We start from the raw sequence: 15,824 nt of genomic DNA on the forward strand, positions 1-15,824 counted from the left end.
ACTGGTCGTAATCAGGAATTTGTCGTCGATGGGAGAGGCGATTGGGAGCCCCTGAAGGGCTCTGGGAAAGTTAGTGATAGGATTAAAAAGTCATTTGAGGAAAGTGATTCTTGGTGGGAGTAAGATCGATCGGCAAGGAGGCAGGACTGGAGTGATGGAAGCTAGGCCAGGAAGAAGGCCGCATCAGACCCTAGCCACTGTGCTTCTGGTCTATCAATCAATCAACAGTATTAATCAAGCACCCAGCATTGATCTAGCATCCACCATGTTCAGAATGCTGTACTAAGAGCTCAGGAGAATGCCATAAAGTGAGTCGGCATGATCCTCTCCCTTAAGGAGCTTTCAGTTTACTGTGAGCTGAGCACTATACTGAGCACTTGGGGGAGTATACTAGATCCCTGGCCTCAAGGAGCTATGAACCAGAGCTGAAATGATGTGAAAGGCGGGGGGGGGGGGGGGGGGGGGGGGGGAGTGTGAAGGGAGCAGGGATGTAAGGTGGAGAAAACTGGTGAAGTCAATAATGACCTTTAAACATCCCTACATAGAGAAAAAGCAAAATTTAACTTTAAGTAAAATAAAAGTGAAGATGGCTGAGAAGAGAAAGGGAATAAGACACTCTGACAAGTTCCATTTTGCTTCCTATGAAGAATTATTTACATAAACGGGACTGCAGATTTTTTTTTTTAACTTGGGACACAGAGAAGAAATAACCAGTGATTCCACTAGCATATTTCTGGTTACATAGTGTGACTGGGTAAAAAAAAAATATGTGCAGCTTCTGCTGCAGGGATGTTTTTATATATGCTCGATGTTGAAATGTATGTATAGACGTTAGCATCTATTTTGAAAGGGGCTGGTGTCTGTACTGCCGCATTAGATTTCAGGTAACTTAAAGCTGAAGATAAATGCAGCCAATGAAGAAAGAATTTTCAGCGGAGGAAAGATGGTGTTTGTTTCTTCAGGTAGAACACAGGCGAAGAAGATATAACTGAGCTAAAATTCAGCTAATTATCTATTGTCATCCCATTAATTACTGATCGCTTTCTTGTGACATACAATCTCAGCTTACCCCTCTAGTAGCAATCATTTTACTGAATAATGTAATAGGAAGAGACAGAAAAAGAATGAGAGCAAAGAAAGCAGTACAACAGTATCCCCTATTGGCAAACTCAAGGAAAGACTACCATAGCCTAATTTAGTCATTTTTTAGTTTGCCTTATTTAATGGTAAATAACTATAAACTCCCCTCTCAGAATCGCACCTGGAGAGTTTCCAGTACTCTACTAGCCTCAGCTAAGGGAGGGAGAGTCAAGCAGAGGCATACCCATTCCATTTCTAGCTTGGGCAGTGGCTAATGAGTGGAAGATAATGTGCTACAAGTCAAAACTCACCTGTGCTGGGCAGCAGTGGCATGGGAGAAAGCTGAGGGTAAAGACTCAAGTTTACTGTGCTTGTAAACCACTTCTGTATTTTCATCAAGAAAACTCTATGGCTACATTACCACAACTATTGCAGATGGAGGTGGGGCTTTCTGGTAGAGATGTGTCCATGGAGTGGCTAAGGGTTGTGCACGATTCTCCAGCATAAAACAAGAAACTATAAACTACTGAAAAAAATATCAAAAGACAAGCTGGAAATCTTTTCCTTCCTGCAGGACTGAGCTGATAGAATTTGTCATTTTATGGAAAAATTCCAGAAAAATATTTTGGTGGTTTGGGGGCCAGTTGACCTATGGAGTAAAGAAAAATGTATTTCCAGTTAGCCTCTGGCATCGGCTCTTTCCATTCTGCACTGATGATGGAATCAGGGAGGCTGAGATCAAAGTGGTCTGGGAGTCATGGCCTGATTCCCTACCCCAGGCACTCCGAGGGTGCCAACTTCCAAGCCCAGCCATGGTGGTCAGCATGGAATCTTTCCCTTTGGGTCTCCATTTCTTCATGCATGAATCAGAAATGGTAAGTCCTGACTTACAGGGAGAGTAAGACACCCAGGGACCTTCCAAATCCTTGATCCTGGGATTCTGTGCTGCAGCAGGGACAGTGGGAGCATCCCTAGGGGAGACTGGGAGTCAGGGATGCTGGAGGAATTTTCCACTAGGCCAGGCTATGCACAAGACCCCTTCTTGTGGTTGGAAGGGAAGCCTCTGGTCTCGCCTCTGGTTTTACCTCTGGTCTCCTCCCTGGCCCTGCCTCTGGCCCCATATCTGGCTCTCCTTCTGATCCTGCCTCTGGTCTCATCTCTGGTCTCGTGATAATTAATAATAATAATTGTGGAATTTGTTAAACACTATGTGCCAGATGTTGTACTAACCACTGGGGTGGATACAAGCAAATTGAGTTGGGCACGGTCCCTGTCCCACACTGGGCTCATAGTCTTAATCCCTATGTTATAGATGAGGTAACTGAGGCATAGAGAAGTGAAATGACTTGCCCAGGGTCACAGAGAAGACAAACGGCAGGGCTGGAATTAGAACTCAGGTCCTTCTGACTCCCAGGCTCATGAACTATCCACTAGACAACACTGCTTCTTGTTCCATTTCTGATCCTACCTCTGGTCCTGTCTCTGGTCCAGACTCTGATCCTATCTCTGGTCCTGTTTCTGACCCCAGCTACTACCCTTTCCTCTCTAAGAGGTGGCTTTGGGGTTGGGTTGAGGACAGTCCAGGGGCTGCTTGGGATCCCTCATGGCTTAGAAACATAAAATATTATTTCTCCTTCCATCATATGCCAACTACAATTAAGAGCATAATACAGTTTGAAATAACACATTTCAGCTTCCTTTTGTGATAATGTCAGGACCGGGAAACACTGCACTATTTGGCTGTGGGAGTGGAAATGCTGAAAAGACAGCCCCAGACAAAGGCTTGTGTGGAATGAAAATATCGAAATCTCTGAAATAATAGGAATGGGCTGAAATGTTGACTAAACCAATTTAGTGTTTGCGTGCTAGTTGGGAGATAAAAGTGAATATAAAGCAACTGAAAATTACTCATAAAGTAATATGATTCTTTCTGCAGAGCAAAACATCTGTTTTTGCTTCCTCCTCCTCCTCCTCCCTCTCTCAGACTCGACAAAGAAGGCGAATGGGCAATGGACTGGATTGGACTGAAATTATCAGCCTTCTTTCTGGCTGTCCCGTTGTTGAAAATGAAGATGTCCTCACACTGAAGTACTCAGTCTCACTTTAATGTTCCACCATCCTTCCTCCTGCTCCCATCATTCTAAGGATTTTTGTCTCCTAAATTACAGTGTATGCTTCTTGAGGGCAGGAACCAGGTCTTTTCCTTCCACTGGTCTATCCCAAGTGCACGGCATGGTGCTGTATACACAACAGTCACTCAATAAATGTCAGTGATTGATGATTGAGAAAGTTGCCCTGTTGTCTCATCTTCTCCCACTCCATAGACTGGGATTCCCGTGTGGTACAGGGACTGTGTCGAATCAGAGTCCAATCAGTGTCCAGTTTGAGAAGCACTATGGTCTAGTGGAAAGAGCAAAGGCCTTGGAGTCAGAGGATCTGGGTTCTAATCCCAGCTCTGCCACTTATCTGCTTTGTGACCTTGAACAAGTCACTTCTCTGAACCTCAGTTACCTCATCTGTGAAATGGGGATTAAGATTTATAATCCCCATTTATATATGTTGCCAACTTGTACTTCCCAAGTGCTTAGTACAGTGCTCTGCACACAGTAAGTGCTCAATAAATACTATTGAATGAATGAATTATAAGCACGACATGGGACATGGACTGGAACCAACTCAATTTGCTTATGTCTACCCCAGTAGTTGGTACAGTGCCTGGTACAGAGTAAACACTTAACAAATACGCAGCATGGTCTAGTGGAAAGAACATGGGCTTGGGAGTCAGAGAACATGAGTTCTCAACCCGGTTCTGACACTTGTCTGCTGTGTGACCTTGGACAAGTCACTTAACTTCTCTGTGCCTCAGTTACTCCATCTGTAAAATGGGGATTAAGACTGTGAGCCCCACATGGGGAAATCTGATTACCCTGTACCTACTCCAGTGCTTAGAGCAGTGCTTGGCACATAGTAAGTGCTTAACAAATACTATTAATAATAATAATAATAATAAATACCATTAAAAAGTGGACAGATAAGTGCTCGAGTGCCACAATCCTGCCTGTTTTTCCCCAGGTACCTGACCTCTCTTCCCAGGACAGAATGACAAGAGCCCCCTGGGTTCCTCCCCCTCCTGCCCCATATAACATCTCCAGAGGCCAGTCCTCCCCTGGGATTTTTCAGTCTCTGTTGGAGTGGTTGGCTAGCATTAAGGGAGTGGCCTGCTGCAGTGAAGCAGAGATGGAGGGAGCCACACTGCTTAATGGTAGGGGGTGGTAACCACCACTCGCAGAATGGCCTTCCTGAGGTCCCCTCAACTTCTCTACACCTCCCCTAGGAAGGCTTCCAGGATTCCCTTTATCTCCATCTATAGACTGCCCCTGCCCTTTGGCTCCCTTTGGTCAACATGACTGTCTGTTTTTGTGGGTCAGGGCTGTGGGTCGATCTTGTCTTCCCTATCAGACCAGCTGCTCCTGAGAGGAGGGGGCTTGTCTGTCTCTTCCAAGAACCCCCAGGACTGACATGTTGTTGGTTAATAAGGGTCTTGGGTGCTGCAGTACAGCTCTCCAGAAAGGGGAGCAGTCTGGGCAGGGGGAGGAGGAAAAGGAGGAGAAGGAGGAGGAGGAAAATGGTGTGTCCACGCAGGCTCCAAACACTCACCTGGTTTCTCTCTGCTCTCTCGTGGGTGTGACTGCGGTTAGCTCCATGAGGGCTGAACCATGTATAGCTGGGTTTGCCTACTGGGCCAGCCTCTCACCTGCTGGAGTGTGGAAGAATCCGTCAAAGATCTGGGCACCGGGCCCAGCCCCCACCCTTCCCCATCCACATCTCACAGGGCTCTTCTTTTGTGGTGCCAGGGCAGTGGGAATTTCCATCATGAGGGCTGGCTTCCTGTGTGTGGTTCAGGAAAAGCCTCCCTCCCCCAGGAGTCCTACCCTAGAAAATTCCTGGAGCAGGCGGAAGGCATCACACTGGGGCTGCAGGGAATATTCTTCACCAGAAGGGGTTGAGTGGGTCTGTACATTCCTGGGAGTCTTTCTTTTATTTATTCTCATATTCTCTCTCTCTCTCTCTCTCTCTCTCTCTCTCTCTCTCTCTCTCTCTCTCCCCCCCCCCCACACACACACACACACAGGAGAAGGAAGCCAGAGAAGGGGTTAAACTAGGAAAACATCTTGAAAGAGGTGGAATTTTAGTATTGCAAAGAAGGGGAGAGACCAGAGACCTGTGCAGAGGAGAAGCAGGGAAGGCATTCCAGGCTGGAGGGAATGGTGTGCCAGGCTGGAAGGGAAGCAATATGTTCTAGTGGATAGAGCATGGGCCTGGGAATCAGAAGGACTTGGGTTTTTTTTTTAAATAGCATTTATTAAGCACTTACTATGTGCAAAGCACTGTTCTAAGCGCTGGGGAAGTTACAAGGTGATGAGGTTGTCCCACGGAGGGCTCACAGTCTTAATCCCCATTTTACAGATGAGGTAACTGAGGCCCAGAGAAGTGAAGTGACTTGCCCAAAGTCACACAGCTGGCAATTTGCAGAGCCGGGATTTGAACCCATGACCTCTGACTCCAAAGCCTGTGCTCTTTCCACTGAGCCACGCTGCTTCCCACGCTGGTTCTAATCCCGGTTCCAATATGTGTTTGTTGTGGGACCTTGGGCACTACTCTGTGCCTCAGTTACCTCTTCTGTAAAATGGGGATTAATACAGAGAGCCCCATGTGGGACAGAGACTGTGCCTAACCCAATCAGCTTGCATCCATCCCAGTGCTTAGTACATAGTGCCTGGCACATAGTAAGCACTTAACAAATATCACAGTTATTATTATTATTATTATTATTCTTGGAAGCAGAGGGGACAATTCATTCATTCATTCAATCATATTTACTGAGTGCTTACTGTGTGCAGAGCACTATACTAAGCGCTTGGGAAGTACAAGTCGGCAACATTGGAATATGATGGCAGGGAAAGAAAAAAACCCACAAGCCCAGGGCCCAGGAAGGTGTCAGGTTGGTAGTTCTCAAGGAAAGGGCTCTTGAGGAGCAGATCCGGGCCTCTCCTCTCCTCGCTGCTGGGCAAACAGGCAGGGCCCTCTGTCCCCTCCCCTGGCTTGCCATACCCAAGCAGACCTCTTGAAAGAGGAAGAGGACTAGGAGGAGGGGTTCCACCTGTAATCAGATTCCCTTAATCCCCGGAGGAGGCGGAGGCTTGTTTGACCAAATTTCTCCCCATTCTTCTTCTTGCAGGAGCTGAGACCCTTCCACCTCAGAGGCGAGGGCTGGCAGGGGAGCTGACACGGGAACTGACACCAAGAGCTGACCACTTGCTGGGAGAGGCCACCCCGCCTAGGCCGTAGACCTGGAGAAGAGATGAGACCACTGTGCCTGCCCCTCCTAGCCCTGGCTGCCTGCTGGGAGCTCGGTGAGCCGTGGGGGGCCGAGGGCAAGGGGGTGATGGAGTTCCTGACCTGGACAGCTGGCCTTTTGTTTGAAGGTGCTTGGCCCCAGCATCCACCTGGGACTGGCAGGGACCCAGGTTGGGCAAGTTGGGCCTGGGGTGGGCAGGGCAGGCCCAAGCAGGGCCTGGGATTGCAGCTCCACTTGGCCCCGTCTCTGATTCTGGAGGAAAATTCCCTGTAAGATTCTCTGGCCAGATTTGGGAACAAGTGATGCAAAGAGATTTCTGAAGAAAGAGGAGGCAACCAAGGGATCTGATTGACCTAAGGCAGGGGGCTGGACCCAATGACCCCCCTACCCCGGAGTCTAGGATACCCTGTTGATGGCCCCAGGGGCATGGGTTAGACTCTCGGGTGCCTGTGCGGCTTGCCGCAGAAGCAACGGCACCCTCTCAGACTCCTATCTTCAGAGAAGGCCCAGAAAGCCCCTAGGAAGAGCACACACAATACAGTATCCTCCTTCCCACTGCCCCTCAAACAGGATGATCTGAGCAAGGAGGGAGACTTTTTAAAAGTCATCCAGAGGAGAAAGAGGCTGAGGCACTGAGCCCTACATGCTACCCAGGAGTATGCTGTGGACCAACTTCAGGATTAGAACTCACAGCCCAAGTTCTTCAGGCCTCTGTTCTCCCCACTCCTGCTACACTGCAAAAGAGAAGGAGAGAGGAGGTGAGGTCCTTCTATCCTCAGCTCCCTTCAGAGAGGAATATTTTCCAGTGTGGGAGGAAGGAGGAAGCCTGCTGAAGGAGCGGTTGTGGGGGACTGGTGGTGGGGTGGGGGGGGACTGGAAAGAGGGAGGAAAGGTCCCAGAGTGAGGGGTGAGAGAAATGGGGAGAGGAGTGCTGGGAAGGGAACAAAAGTCCAGAAAAGTTCAGCTAGGTGGGTGCTGGAGGCCGGAGATGTGATGAGGGGAAAAAGGAGAGGCAAGGAGTGATCAGAGCAGTTGGAGCCAATGAGGCTAATCTGGGAAGAATTCCTAAAGGAGGTGGGTTTAGAGTAGAGTGTGAAGGAGGGAAGGTGCATTCCAGGGGAGGAATCGTGTCAGCCATGATGGATGTGTGTGAGTGAGTGAGTGTGTATGTGTGCGTGTCTATGTGTGTATGTAGCGTGTTGTGGGGTGCCAAAGGGCTGGAGCTGGGGATGTGAATGGAAGGGTGGTGGGCAATGAGGTTGGGCAGAGGGGAGTGGACTGCCCTGACCCAAGGGCTGATCTGCCTTCTTGTCCTCCTCACCCCTCAGGGGGCCCACCTAAGGGGAAGGCGGTAGGCCATAGAAACTGAGGGGGCTCCCCCCCCCCCCCCCACCTCAGAGCTAGCTGAACCTCCAGGGGGCCAGGCTGGAAAGGCTGATGCTTGGGAGGAGCCAGGGCCCTCCTGCCCTGGGACAGGCCCTTCCCCTTGGGCCTCAGGACCCATGGAAGGGAGGCGGAAGGGGCCGTGATTTCGTCCAGGTGAGCGACCCCCTCCCCATCTTGAGAAAAATGTGAACCTAACAGGGGGCCTGTCGGCGTTTATGGGAAAAGTCACATTTTGGTGGAAGGGGTCCCCCACTTTGCCCCTTTCCCTGAACAGTGGGGCCCCAAACTTTCCCCATTCGCAGGGTGGCTCCCAACCCTTTAGCTAGAAACTGTCCATGGTGGGGGTGGGAGGCCAGCTGACAGGATGTGAGCAGAGAACTTAAGTAGTACTTACAGGTTCACGGACGACTTCAATGGCCAGTGAATTATTTCTGTATAGGAGGCCCAATGGGAGCGAAAATGAACACACCTCCCTTGTACTTCCTAGACCCAGCAAACCTGACAGTGACTTGGTGAGGGGTCCGAGGCAGGTGGGGTACCTTGTCAAGAAGGGTCCCTGGTGGGGCAGTAGACACAGCTGGCTCTGGTGGGTTTGGGATGTTTGCAGAGTCAGGGAGGGAAGGGGGGCAGAGGTGGCGGCTGTTGGTACTCCCTCAGGGGTGGGTCCAGGCCGGGACAGCAGCCAAGTCTGCGGGCAGCACGAGGGGATAGGTTGTTCTGGGCTGGGGTTTGCAGACAAGTGTCAGATTACCACATTTCTGGGGCTGGACCCTGGGCAGAGATGGGGGAGGGGCTGGCAACATTGGGCGTGGGGGGGAGTCAAGGGAGGGAAACGTCTGAGAGTGGCCCCAGGGTAGCAGCTGCCACCCCTATTCCTCCCCGCCTGGCACCAGTTCCAAGGACAGGGTCCCCCTCACCCAGACACAAATCAGTCTGTCAGCTTAGTGGTCAGCCAGATCATGCCCATTCTGGCTTGAGGGCTGTCGGTGGGCAGAGCCCAGCCCCGAGGACAGGGCTGGGGTTGGGGTGGGGGGGGTGGGGGGGGGGAGAGGAGAAGAGCCTGGTGGACTGAGGGAGACTAGATGGATAGAAACAGAGGATGAAGCATCAGTGCCCAGCTGAGAGCAAACAGGGCCAGGGGCAGGAGTCCTGGGAGGAGCTGGGTGACCTGTGTCACTGTCTCCAGCCAGCTGCAGGAAGCACTCCAATCAGTCTATGCAGGGTCATGAGGTGTGGAACAGCCTGACCTCATCTCCCCCACCCCCCACTTCATTTGCCCCAGGCCAACCCCTGCGCTGTTTCTCTTGTCACCATCCAACGGACACCTCCGCATGCACCACCATCGTAAACTGCAACCAGAATGACACCATGTGCAAGACAACAATGTACTCCCTGGAGACAGGTGGGGCCTGGGAAGGGGCTGGAGGCAGGGGCTAGGGGAGTCTGAACCCCTGGTAAAAAAACTGGGGGAGATGGGGAGGAGTAGAGATGAGGGATGGGAGGCCCCCCGGGGTGGGTGGAGGGGTGGAGAAGGAGAGAACTGGCATGGGGACAGAGAAGGTGGGGATGGGGTGTGAGGCTGCCAGCCCTCCAGGGTTCTTTCTCCTTCCCTTGCCCGAGGGGTGACTTTCAGAGGGCAGTGGCAGAATCAGTTGATCCAGACTGGGAGGTGGGTGGAGTGGGCATGTCCTTCTCATCCCTGGGTCACCCTATCCCCTCCCTGCTTCTGCCCTTCCAGTGTTCCCCTTTCTGGGTGATGCCACTGTCACCAAGTCCTGCTCCAAGAAGTGCATCCCCTCAGATGTGGATGGCATTGGGATCACCCGGCCCGTGTTCTGCTGCAACACGGACCTGTGCAACACAGATGGGGCGGCCAGCCTGACAGCCAGTACCCTGACCCCGGGAGCAACCACCATCTTCGCTTGTCTCCTGCTCCAGGCCAGGACTTGACCCTGCCCCACCTTGGCCCTGCCCACTCACCACCCTGACTCTACCCCTGCCCTCAGCACCATCCCCTTGCCCACCCACCCCCCACCGCCCCACTTCCCTGATCTTTCCCAGCTGAGAGGGAAGGACCCTGCTCCCAAATAAAAGTGTTTTCCTGGGTTGGGATCCTTGTATACCTTATTAAAGGAGAGCACTTCCTAAAGAGGTCAGATTCTCTGCCCATCTCATTACAGGAGGAACTAGTTGTAAGGAGGGGTTCTCAGGGGTCTCATCGGGAGCAGCAAACCTGAAGTTGTTTCTGGAGTTCTGCCAACAAGGTTCAGAGGCATGAGTTCCAGGGAACAGGAAGTGGACAGTGGAAGTATTTGGGGCTGGGGGTCGGCCAGCTGAGACGGATGGGAGCCAGGGATAGGGCATGGATGAAGGGTGAGTCTTAGTGCTTGGGAAGGGATGTTTGCTCCAGAGCCCAGAAGAAACATGGGAGCCTGGAACCAACCACAGAGGGTCTCTGAGGGTCACAGCAGGAATGGGTGGTGGTTAAGAAGGTGCGGGGAGTGGGTAGATGCTTAAGTAAGAGGTTAGGATCAGAGAGTGGAAGATGTGTGGAATGGAGTTTGGAGCAGCATCTTAAGAAGATGAGGTTCAGAGTGGCTGTGTCAGTAAGGGACCAATTGGGGTGTGGAGCCCAAGATCTGGAAGGTCCAGGCCAGGACTACACAGAAGCCATGCTGCGGGTGCAGAGGACTTCAGAATGACCAGTCTACCCCAGAATCTGCTTGGGCCCAAGGGCTGCCTGCCAGGGCTTCCTCCTCTGGAGCCTCCTGTTTCTCTGGGAGCAGCCCTGGAACAAGGGTCCACCCAAATCCATGGGGAGGGGGTGGGGAGACCTATCCCTCTTTCTTCACTTCCTCTCCTGGCAGCTCTGCATGGGTACTGCAGGTCCTGAGTGGCCCCGGGTTGGCTCTGCCATGCCTCCTCCCCTTGCCCACTCTCATCCCCAGCATCAAGAGAGCTTAGTCCAGGAGATGTTCCCACCTGGATGCAAGCTGACCTTTCCCAGCCACTGGGCAGCGTGGGGACTATTCTGCCTTTAATCTGCAGGGATGGGGCCGGGGCCCAGGGATGGCACTGTAGGGAGAGGGCTGGGACCAGAGCAGAAGATATCTATCCCACCTTTCTGGTTGTCTTCTTCCTCTGTAGAGGAGGTGGGAGAGGAACAAGGGTCTGAGAAGGGGAGGCAGGAGAGACACACAGATAGGCAAGGCAAAGACCTAGGAATTGAGGCGCAGAGGTGGATGGGTGGGATTGTGTTCTTGTGGGTGGCAGAGTGGACGGGTTTGATCTGGGAAGTTTTCCTGAACGAAATGGCCATGAACTAGCCAACGTCCTGACTGGACTCTCTACCGCTAAAGCAAGTGGTGACTAATAGGATTGCAACGGTGGAAAAGAAGACTCGTCTACCCTCGGGTGCTTGTTTAGCCACAGCCCTCACTGCCAAACCAGAGCTGTCCCTTGGCTCATCTCTCAAGTGCTACTCAGGGGGCTGTGGCCCATGCTGTGGGAGGGGAGGATCAGCTGCCAGAGTGAGAATGGAGCCCAACCCCACTTTTAATAATTTATTATGGTATTTATTAAGCGCTTACTATGTGCCACACACTGTTCAAAGCACTGGAGTGGGTACAAGGTAATCCGGCTGTCCCATGTGGGGCTCACAGTCTTAATCCCCATTTTTACAGATGAGATAACTGAGGCCCAGAGAAGTTAAGTGGCTTGCCCAAGGTCACACAGCTGACAACTTGCGGAACTCCGATTAGAAACCATGTCCTCTGACTCCCAAGCCTGTGCTCTTTCCATTAAGCCACGCTGCTTCTCTACAGAAGCAGAGCAAAGCTGGAACTCCTCGAACTCCTTTCCAGTAGACTTGCCTAGTGGTTAGATGATGACGATGATGGTATTTGTTAAGCGCTTACTATGTACAAAGCACTGTTCTAAGCGCTGGGGGGATACAAGGTGATCAGGTTGTCCCACCACGTGGGGCTCACAGTCTTAATCCCCATTTTACAGATGAGGGAACTGAGGCACAGAGAAGTGAAGTGACTTGCCCAAAGTCACACAGCTGACAGCTGGCGGAGCCGGGATTTGAACCTGTGACCTCTGCCTCCAAAGCCCGGGCTCTTTCCACTCAGCCACACGTTAGAGAGTTCTGTGCCTCAGTTTCCTCATCTGTAAAGTGGGGATGAAGACTGCGACCCCCATATAGGACATGGACTGTGTCTAACCCGATTATACTGCATCTATTCCAGAGCTTAGTACAGCTCCTGGCACATAGTAAGCACTTAACAAATACCTTGAAAAAAAAATGTTACCTCCTTTGAATGAAGCGGTTTAGTCCGAAGGCTTGTGTTTGAGCGCCACCTAGCGGGATGGCCTGTGCAGGACTTCTGGCGGCTCGAAGTCTGTCCATCGGCATCGAGGGGCCAACCTGTAGGAAGTGAGCAAGCACGATGTGATGATGACCATGATCAATCGTATTTATTGAGCGCTTACTATGTGCAGAGCACTGTACTAAGCGCTTGGGAAGTACAAATTGGCAACATATAGAGACAGTCCCTACCCAACAGTGGGCTCACAGTCTAAAAGGGGGAGACAGAGAACAAAACCAAACATACTAACAAAATAAAATAAATAGGATAGATATGGACAAGTAAAATAAATAAATAAATAAATGAGTAATAAATATGTACAAACATATATACATATATACAGGTGGCCCTCATTCTGCCTGCTGGGGCCCTGGGAGGGAGACCCGAGCCAACCCGCCTATTTATCCGCGTATCCCTTGTGCCCAGCTGAAATGGGTGCCATGCCAAAGGGAGCCAATAAAGTCTTCGGGAGAGGCGGAATTCCCCCAGATGCCAGATTTTGAAGTTTTCCTGAAGAAATCCCCCTTGGTTGCCATCCTGCCCACTGCCAGTCGGGCCGAGAGAGGGAATACCCAACCCACCAGGGGCTCTGGACCCTACGGAGGTGTGGTTGTCCGGTGGGTGGGGGTTAGAGATGTGGGAAGGATGGAGAGCTACCCTTTGCCATTCCAGCTGCCTCCCTGCAGTCCCCTCGGCCTCCCTTTCCTCTCTGGCCCAGGTTTCTTTTCCCCTTGCTGGGACTCGGGGTGCAATGAGTCCCAGTCGGGCCCAGCTGTCTGAAAGCAGAGAGGGAAAGGCCAATGGAACCCAGCTGGAAACAGATTTGACATAAAGGCCTAGGCCAAACGGGTGTCTGGGGGCTGCACTTTGTTTAGCTCATTCCTGGAGTGAGTTGTAGGCAGCCCCAAATGAACTCTGCCACCCAAGAGGATATGCCCAGCAGGCTTTGGTCCCCCTTGACTTTTCCACACCTGAATATTTCGAAGTGGGCAGCTGGCAGGGAGGGGAGACTAGTGGTGCCCTGCCCTCTCATGGGCCCAAGCCAAAATGGAGGCCCGGCCACCCAGAGAGAAAGTTCCCATGGGACAGGCCAGTCTTCAGTGGTTCAGTGTCTCCTCCTCCCACACCTCCCATTCCAATATACCTATTTCTAAACAAAGCCATGGTCACCCAGTCCTGTGGCCACTGACCCAGATGCCATTGGGGTGGGCCACCCATCTCCTGCTCCTTTGCTGCAGCTACCTATATCCTGCTCCTTCACCACTCTCTGTAATGTCAATAGTGCTTCAGGGGAGCTTCAGGAGTGACTGCCGGTCCTGTGCTGCTACTGGAGGTCATGGTCAGCCTGTCCTTGGACTTAACAAATAGCAGAGTTACTATTATTATTGGAAGATGTGCAAACAATAATACTGGCAAAAGTCAGTGGAGAAGCAGCGTGGCTCAGTAGAAAGAGCATGGGCTTTGGAGTCAGAGGTCGTAGGTTCAAATCCCAGCTCCGGCAATTGTCAGCTGTGTGACTTTGGGCAAGTCACTTAACTTCTCTGGGCCTCAGTTCCCTCATCTGTAAAATGGGGATTAAGACTGTGAGCCCCATGTGGGACATCCTGATCACCCTGTATCCCCCCAGTGCTTAGAACAGTGCTTTGCACATAGTAAGTGCTTAACAAATACCATTATTATTATTGTTATTATTATTATTATTCTGGGGGGCTGGCCCCTGGCCCACTCAGGGGCCCTTGGGGGACTCAGCTTCTCTCTCTCCTCCAGGCCCCTAATGTCTCTTTTCCAGCATCCAAGGCCCAAGGAGCCAGCGGCTCTGGGCAGCTCTCTCACCTTCCTGCTCCAACACTGGATTTGACTTTTGCCAGTTTAATTGTTTGCACATCTTCCAATAATAATAGTAACTCTGCTATTTGCTAAGCACAGGGGAGGTTCAAACTAGTGAGAATGGCTGCAGTCCCTGTCCCACCTGAATCTCCCAGTCTATGAGGAACTAGACCGAGCCACATCTTGGTGAGGGGAACTTCGAGTTTAGAGTTGGTACTGGCTTTAGGTTGGAGAAAGACATGAGTCAGCCCTTGCTCTGGAAATCCCTCCCTTCCACTTCTGGAGAAGGTTAGTCTCTTCCTCCACCCCCGGCCACTCTGGGCCATTCCTCTGGCAATCCCTGTGGGTGGTTTGAGCGAAACTGATGAGGAGAAGGTAAATCAACCACGGGGCACTGGGCTTAGGGGATGGGAGCCTTGGCTGGATTAACTAGGGTGGGGGGACCTAGGGGAATAGGTAAATCAACCACGGAGCACTGGGCTCAGGGGATTGGAGACTTGGATGGATTAACTAGGGCAGGGGGGACCTGGGGGAATAGGGTGGTGGTTCTGATTCCAGCTATGCCCAAGGCTTAGAGGAAATGCCAAATGTGTTTATGCCAGTTTCTATTTCCATAAAACAGGGATATGGCCCTGTGTCTGGGTGCAGAGCACTGAACTAGGCACCAAAGAAGTAAAAGATGGGAATCCCTGCCAGCAAGGAGCTTTCAATCTAGCTGGGGTCACAGACACTGAAGTCAGTTGCAGACAGAGGGAAGCAATGGAGTGTTAAGTACCTAAGGTTACTTAAGTGCTTAGGTGATATGCTGGGAAGGGCTGAAGTGGAAGTAGGGAGTGACTTGGTGTGTGTGTGGCGGGGTTGGGGGGAGTTGAGAGGTTAATCAGGGAAGACTTCCTGTCGAGATGTAAGAGCAACAGTCTGCCAGATGTGAAGGGGGACGATGTGCCAGGAAGAACCAAATCTCTTTGCTCTCTGGAATGCCCCAGATCTAAAAAAAAAAAAATAAGGCAACAGGTCTAATGGGAAAAAGAAGGAACTGTCTCTCCCTTCTGTGCCTGGGTGGGGAGTTTGGGGGGATTCAGGGCAGGTGGGATGTAGGCAGGCCCTGAGGTCCCTGAGCCCATGGGCAGCAGAGTGGGTGAACAGGGTGGAGTTGACTAGGAGCCGAGTCAAGGGTAGGACAAAAGCACAATGCATGAACTCACATTCATGTCCCCTGTTACTTCTTCCTCTTTCTCCTGTCTAAAGTTGATATTAGTGATTATCTCTTCTGCCTCACTATAAGCTCCTTGAGAGTACTGTGTCTACTCACTCTACTGTACTCTTCCAAGTGCCCAATACAGTGCTCTGCTCACAGTAGATGCTCCAAAAATAGTACCAGTTGACTAACTGGGGTCGAGGCAAGCTTTGCGGACCCAACAGAACGCTCGTGCCCTGATAAAATTTATAAATGATTTTCCAGACTCTCAAAGACCCTGCAAAGTGGGAGGGAGAATTCCCTCCATTCACAGGACCGCCTGGCTGCTCTCCCAGTGACCGTGGAGGGGAAACAGGATTGCCTGGGAAGTGGGAGGCAGAGGCAGGAGCCGAGGCACAGGGAGGCAGGTGCTTAAAATAAAAATTCAGGACATCAAGGCTCCTGGTGCTGTGTCAGTACCAGACAGGGGACAGAACAACTCATTAACAGACTGTCCAGTATAAAGCTGGACAGACGGCCACCCTTGTTTCAGTCAGTCAATCATATTTATTGAGCACTTACTGTGTGCAGAGCACTCTACCAAGTGCTTGGGAGAGGACAATAC

General features: G+C 51.4%; 1 protein-coding gene and 1 non-coding gene across 2 annotated transcripts; both read left to right on the forward strand.

The window, feature by feature from the left end:
* Positions 1-1,243: 1,243 nt before the first annotated feature.
* On the forward strand, positions 1,244-1,381 carry LOC119940533. Its single transcript, XR_005455006.1, has one exon. It is a non-coding gene; the product is annotated as a small nucleolar RNA SNORA7 (small nucleolar RNA).
* Positions 1,382-6,442: 5,061 nt separating this feature from the next.
* LOC119940424 (ly6/PLAUR domain-containing protein 2-like) lies at positions 6,443-9,792 on the forward strand. The gene is made up of 3 exons (XM_038760681.1): positions 6,443-6,494; positions 9,108-9,227; positions 9,564-9,792. Exons 1-3 carry the CDS (start codon positions 6,443-6,445, stop codon positions 9,773-9,775), a joined length of 384 nt encoding a protein of 127 aa, XP_038616609.1. The 3' UTR covers positions 9,776-9,792.
* Positions 9,793-15,824: the final 6,032 nt, after the last annotated feature.

This window comes from Tachyglossus aculeatus, chromosome 18 (assembly GCF_015852505.1).
Source record: "Tachyglossus aculeatus isolate mTacAcu1 chromosome 18, mTacAcu1.pri, whole genome shotgun sequence".
Lineage (NCBI taxonomy): Eukaryota > Metazoa > Chordata > Mammalia > Monotremata > Tachyglossidae > Tachyglossus > Tachyglossus aculeatus.

What these genes read in the sequence shown, in the direction of transcription:
- LOC119940424 (XM_038760681.1), top strand. Translation starts at nt 6,443, where the DNA reads ATGAGACCACTGTGCCTGCCCCTCCTAGCCCTGGCTGCCTGCTGGGAG. An exon ending in GGCTGCCTGCTGGGAGCTCG is followed by an intron (nt 6,495 to 9,107) that starts GTGAGCCGTGGG and finishes CATTTGCCCCAG; the next exon opens with GCCAACCCCTGCGCTGTTTC. An exon ending in AATGTACTCCCTGGAGACAG is followed by an intron (nt 9,228 to 9,563) that starts GTGGGGCCTGGG and finishes CTGCCCTTCCAG; the next exon opens with TGTTCCCCTTTCTGGGTGAT.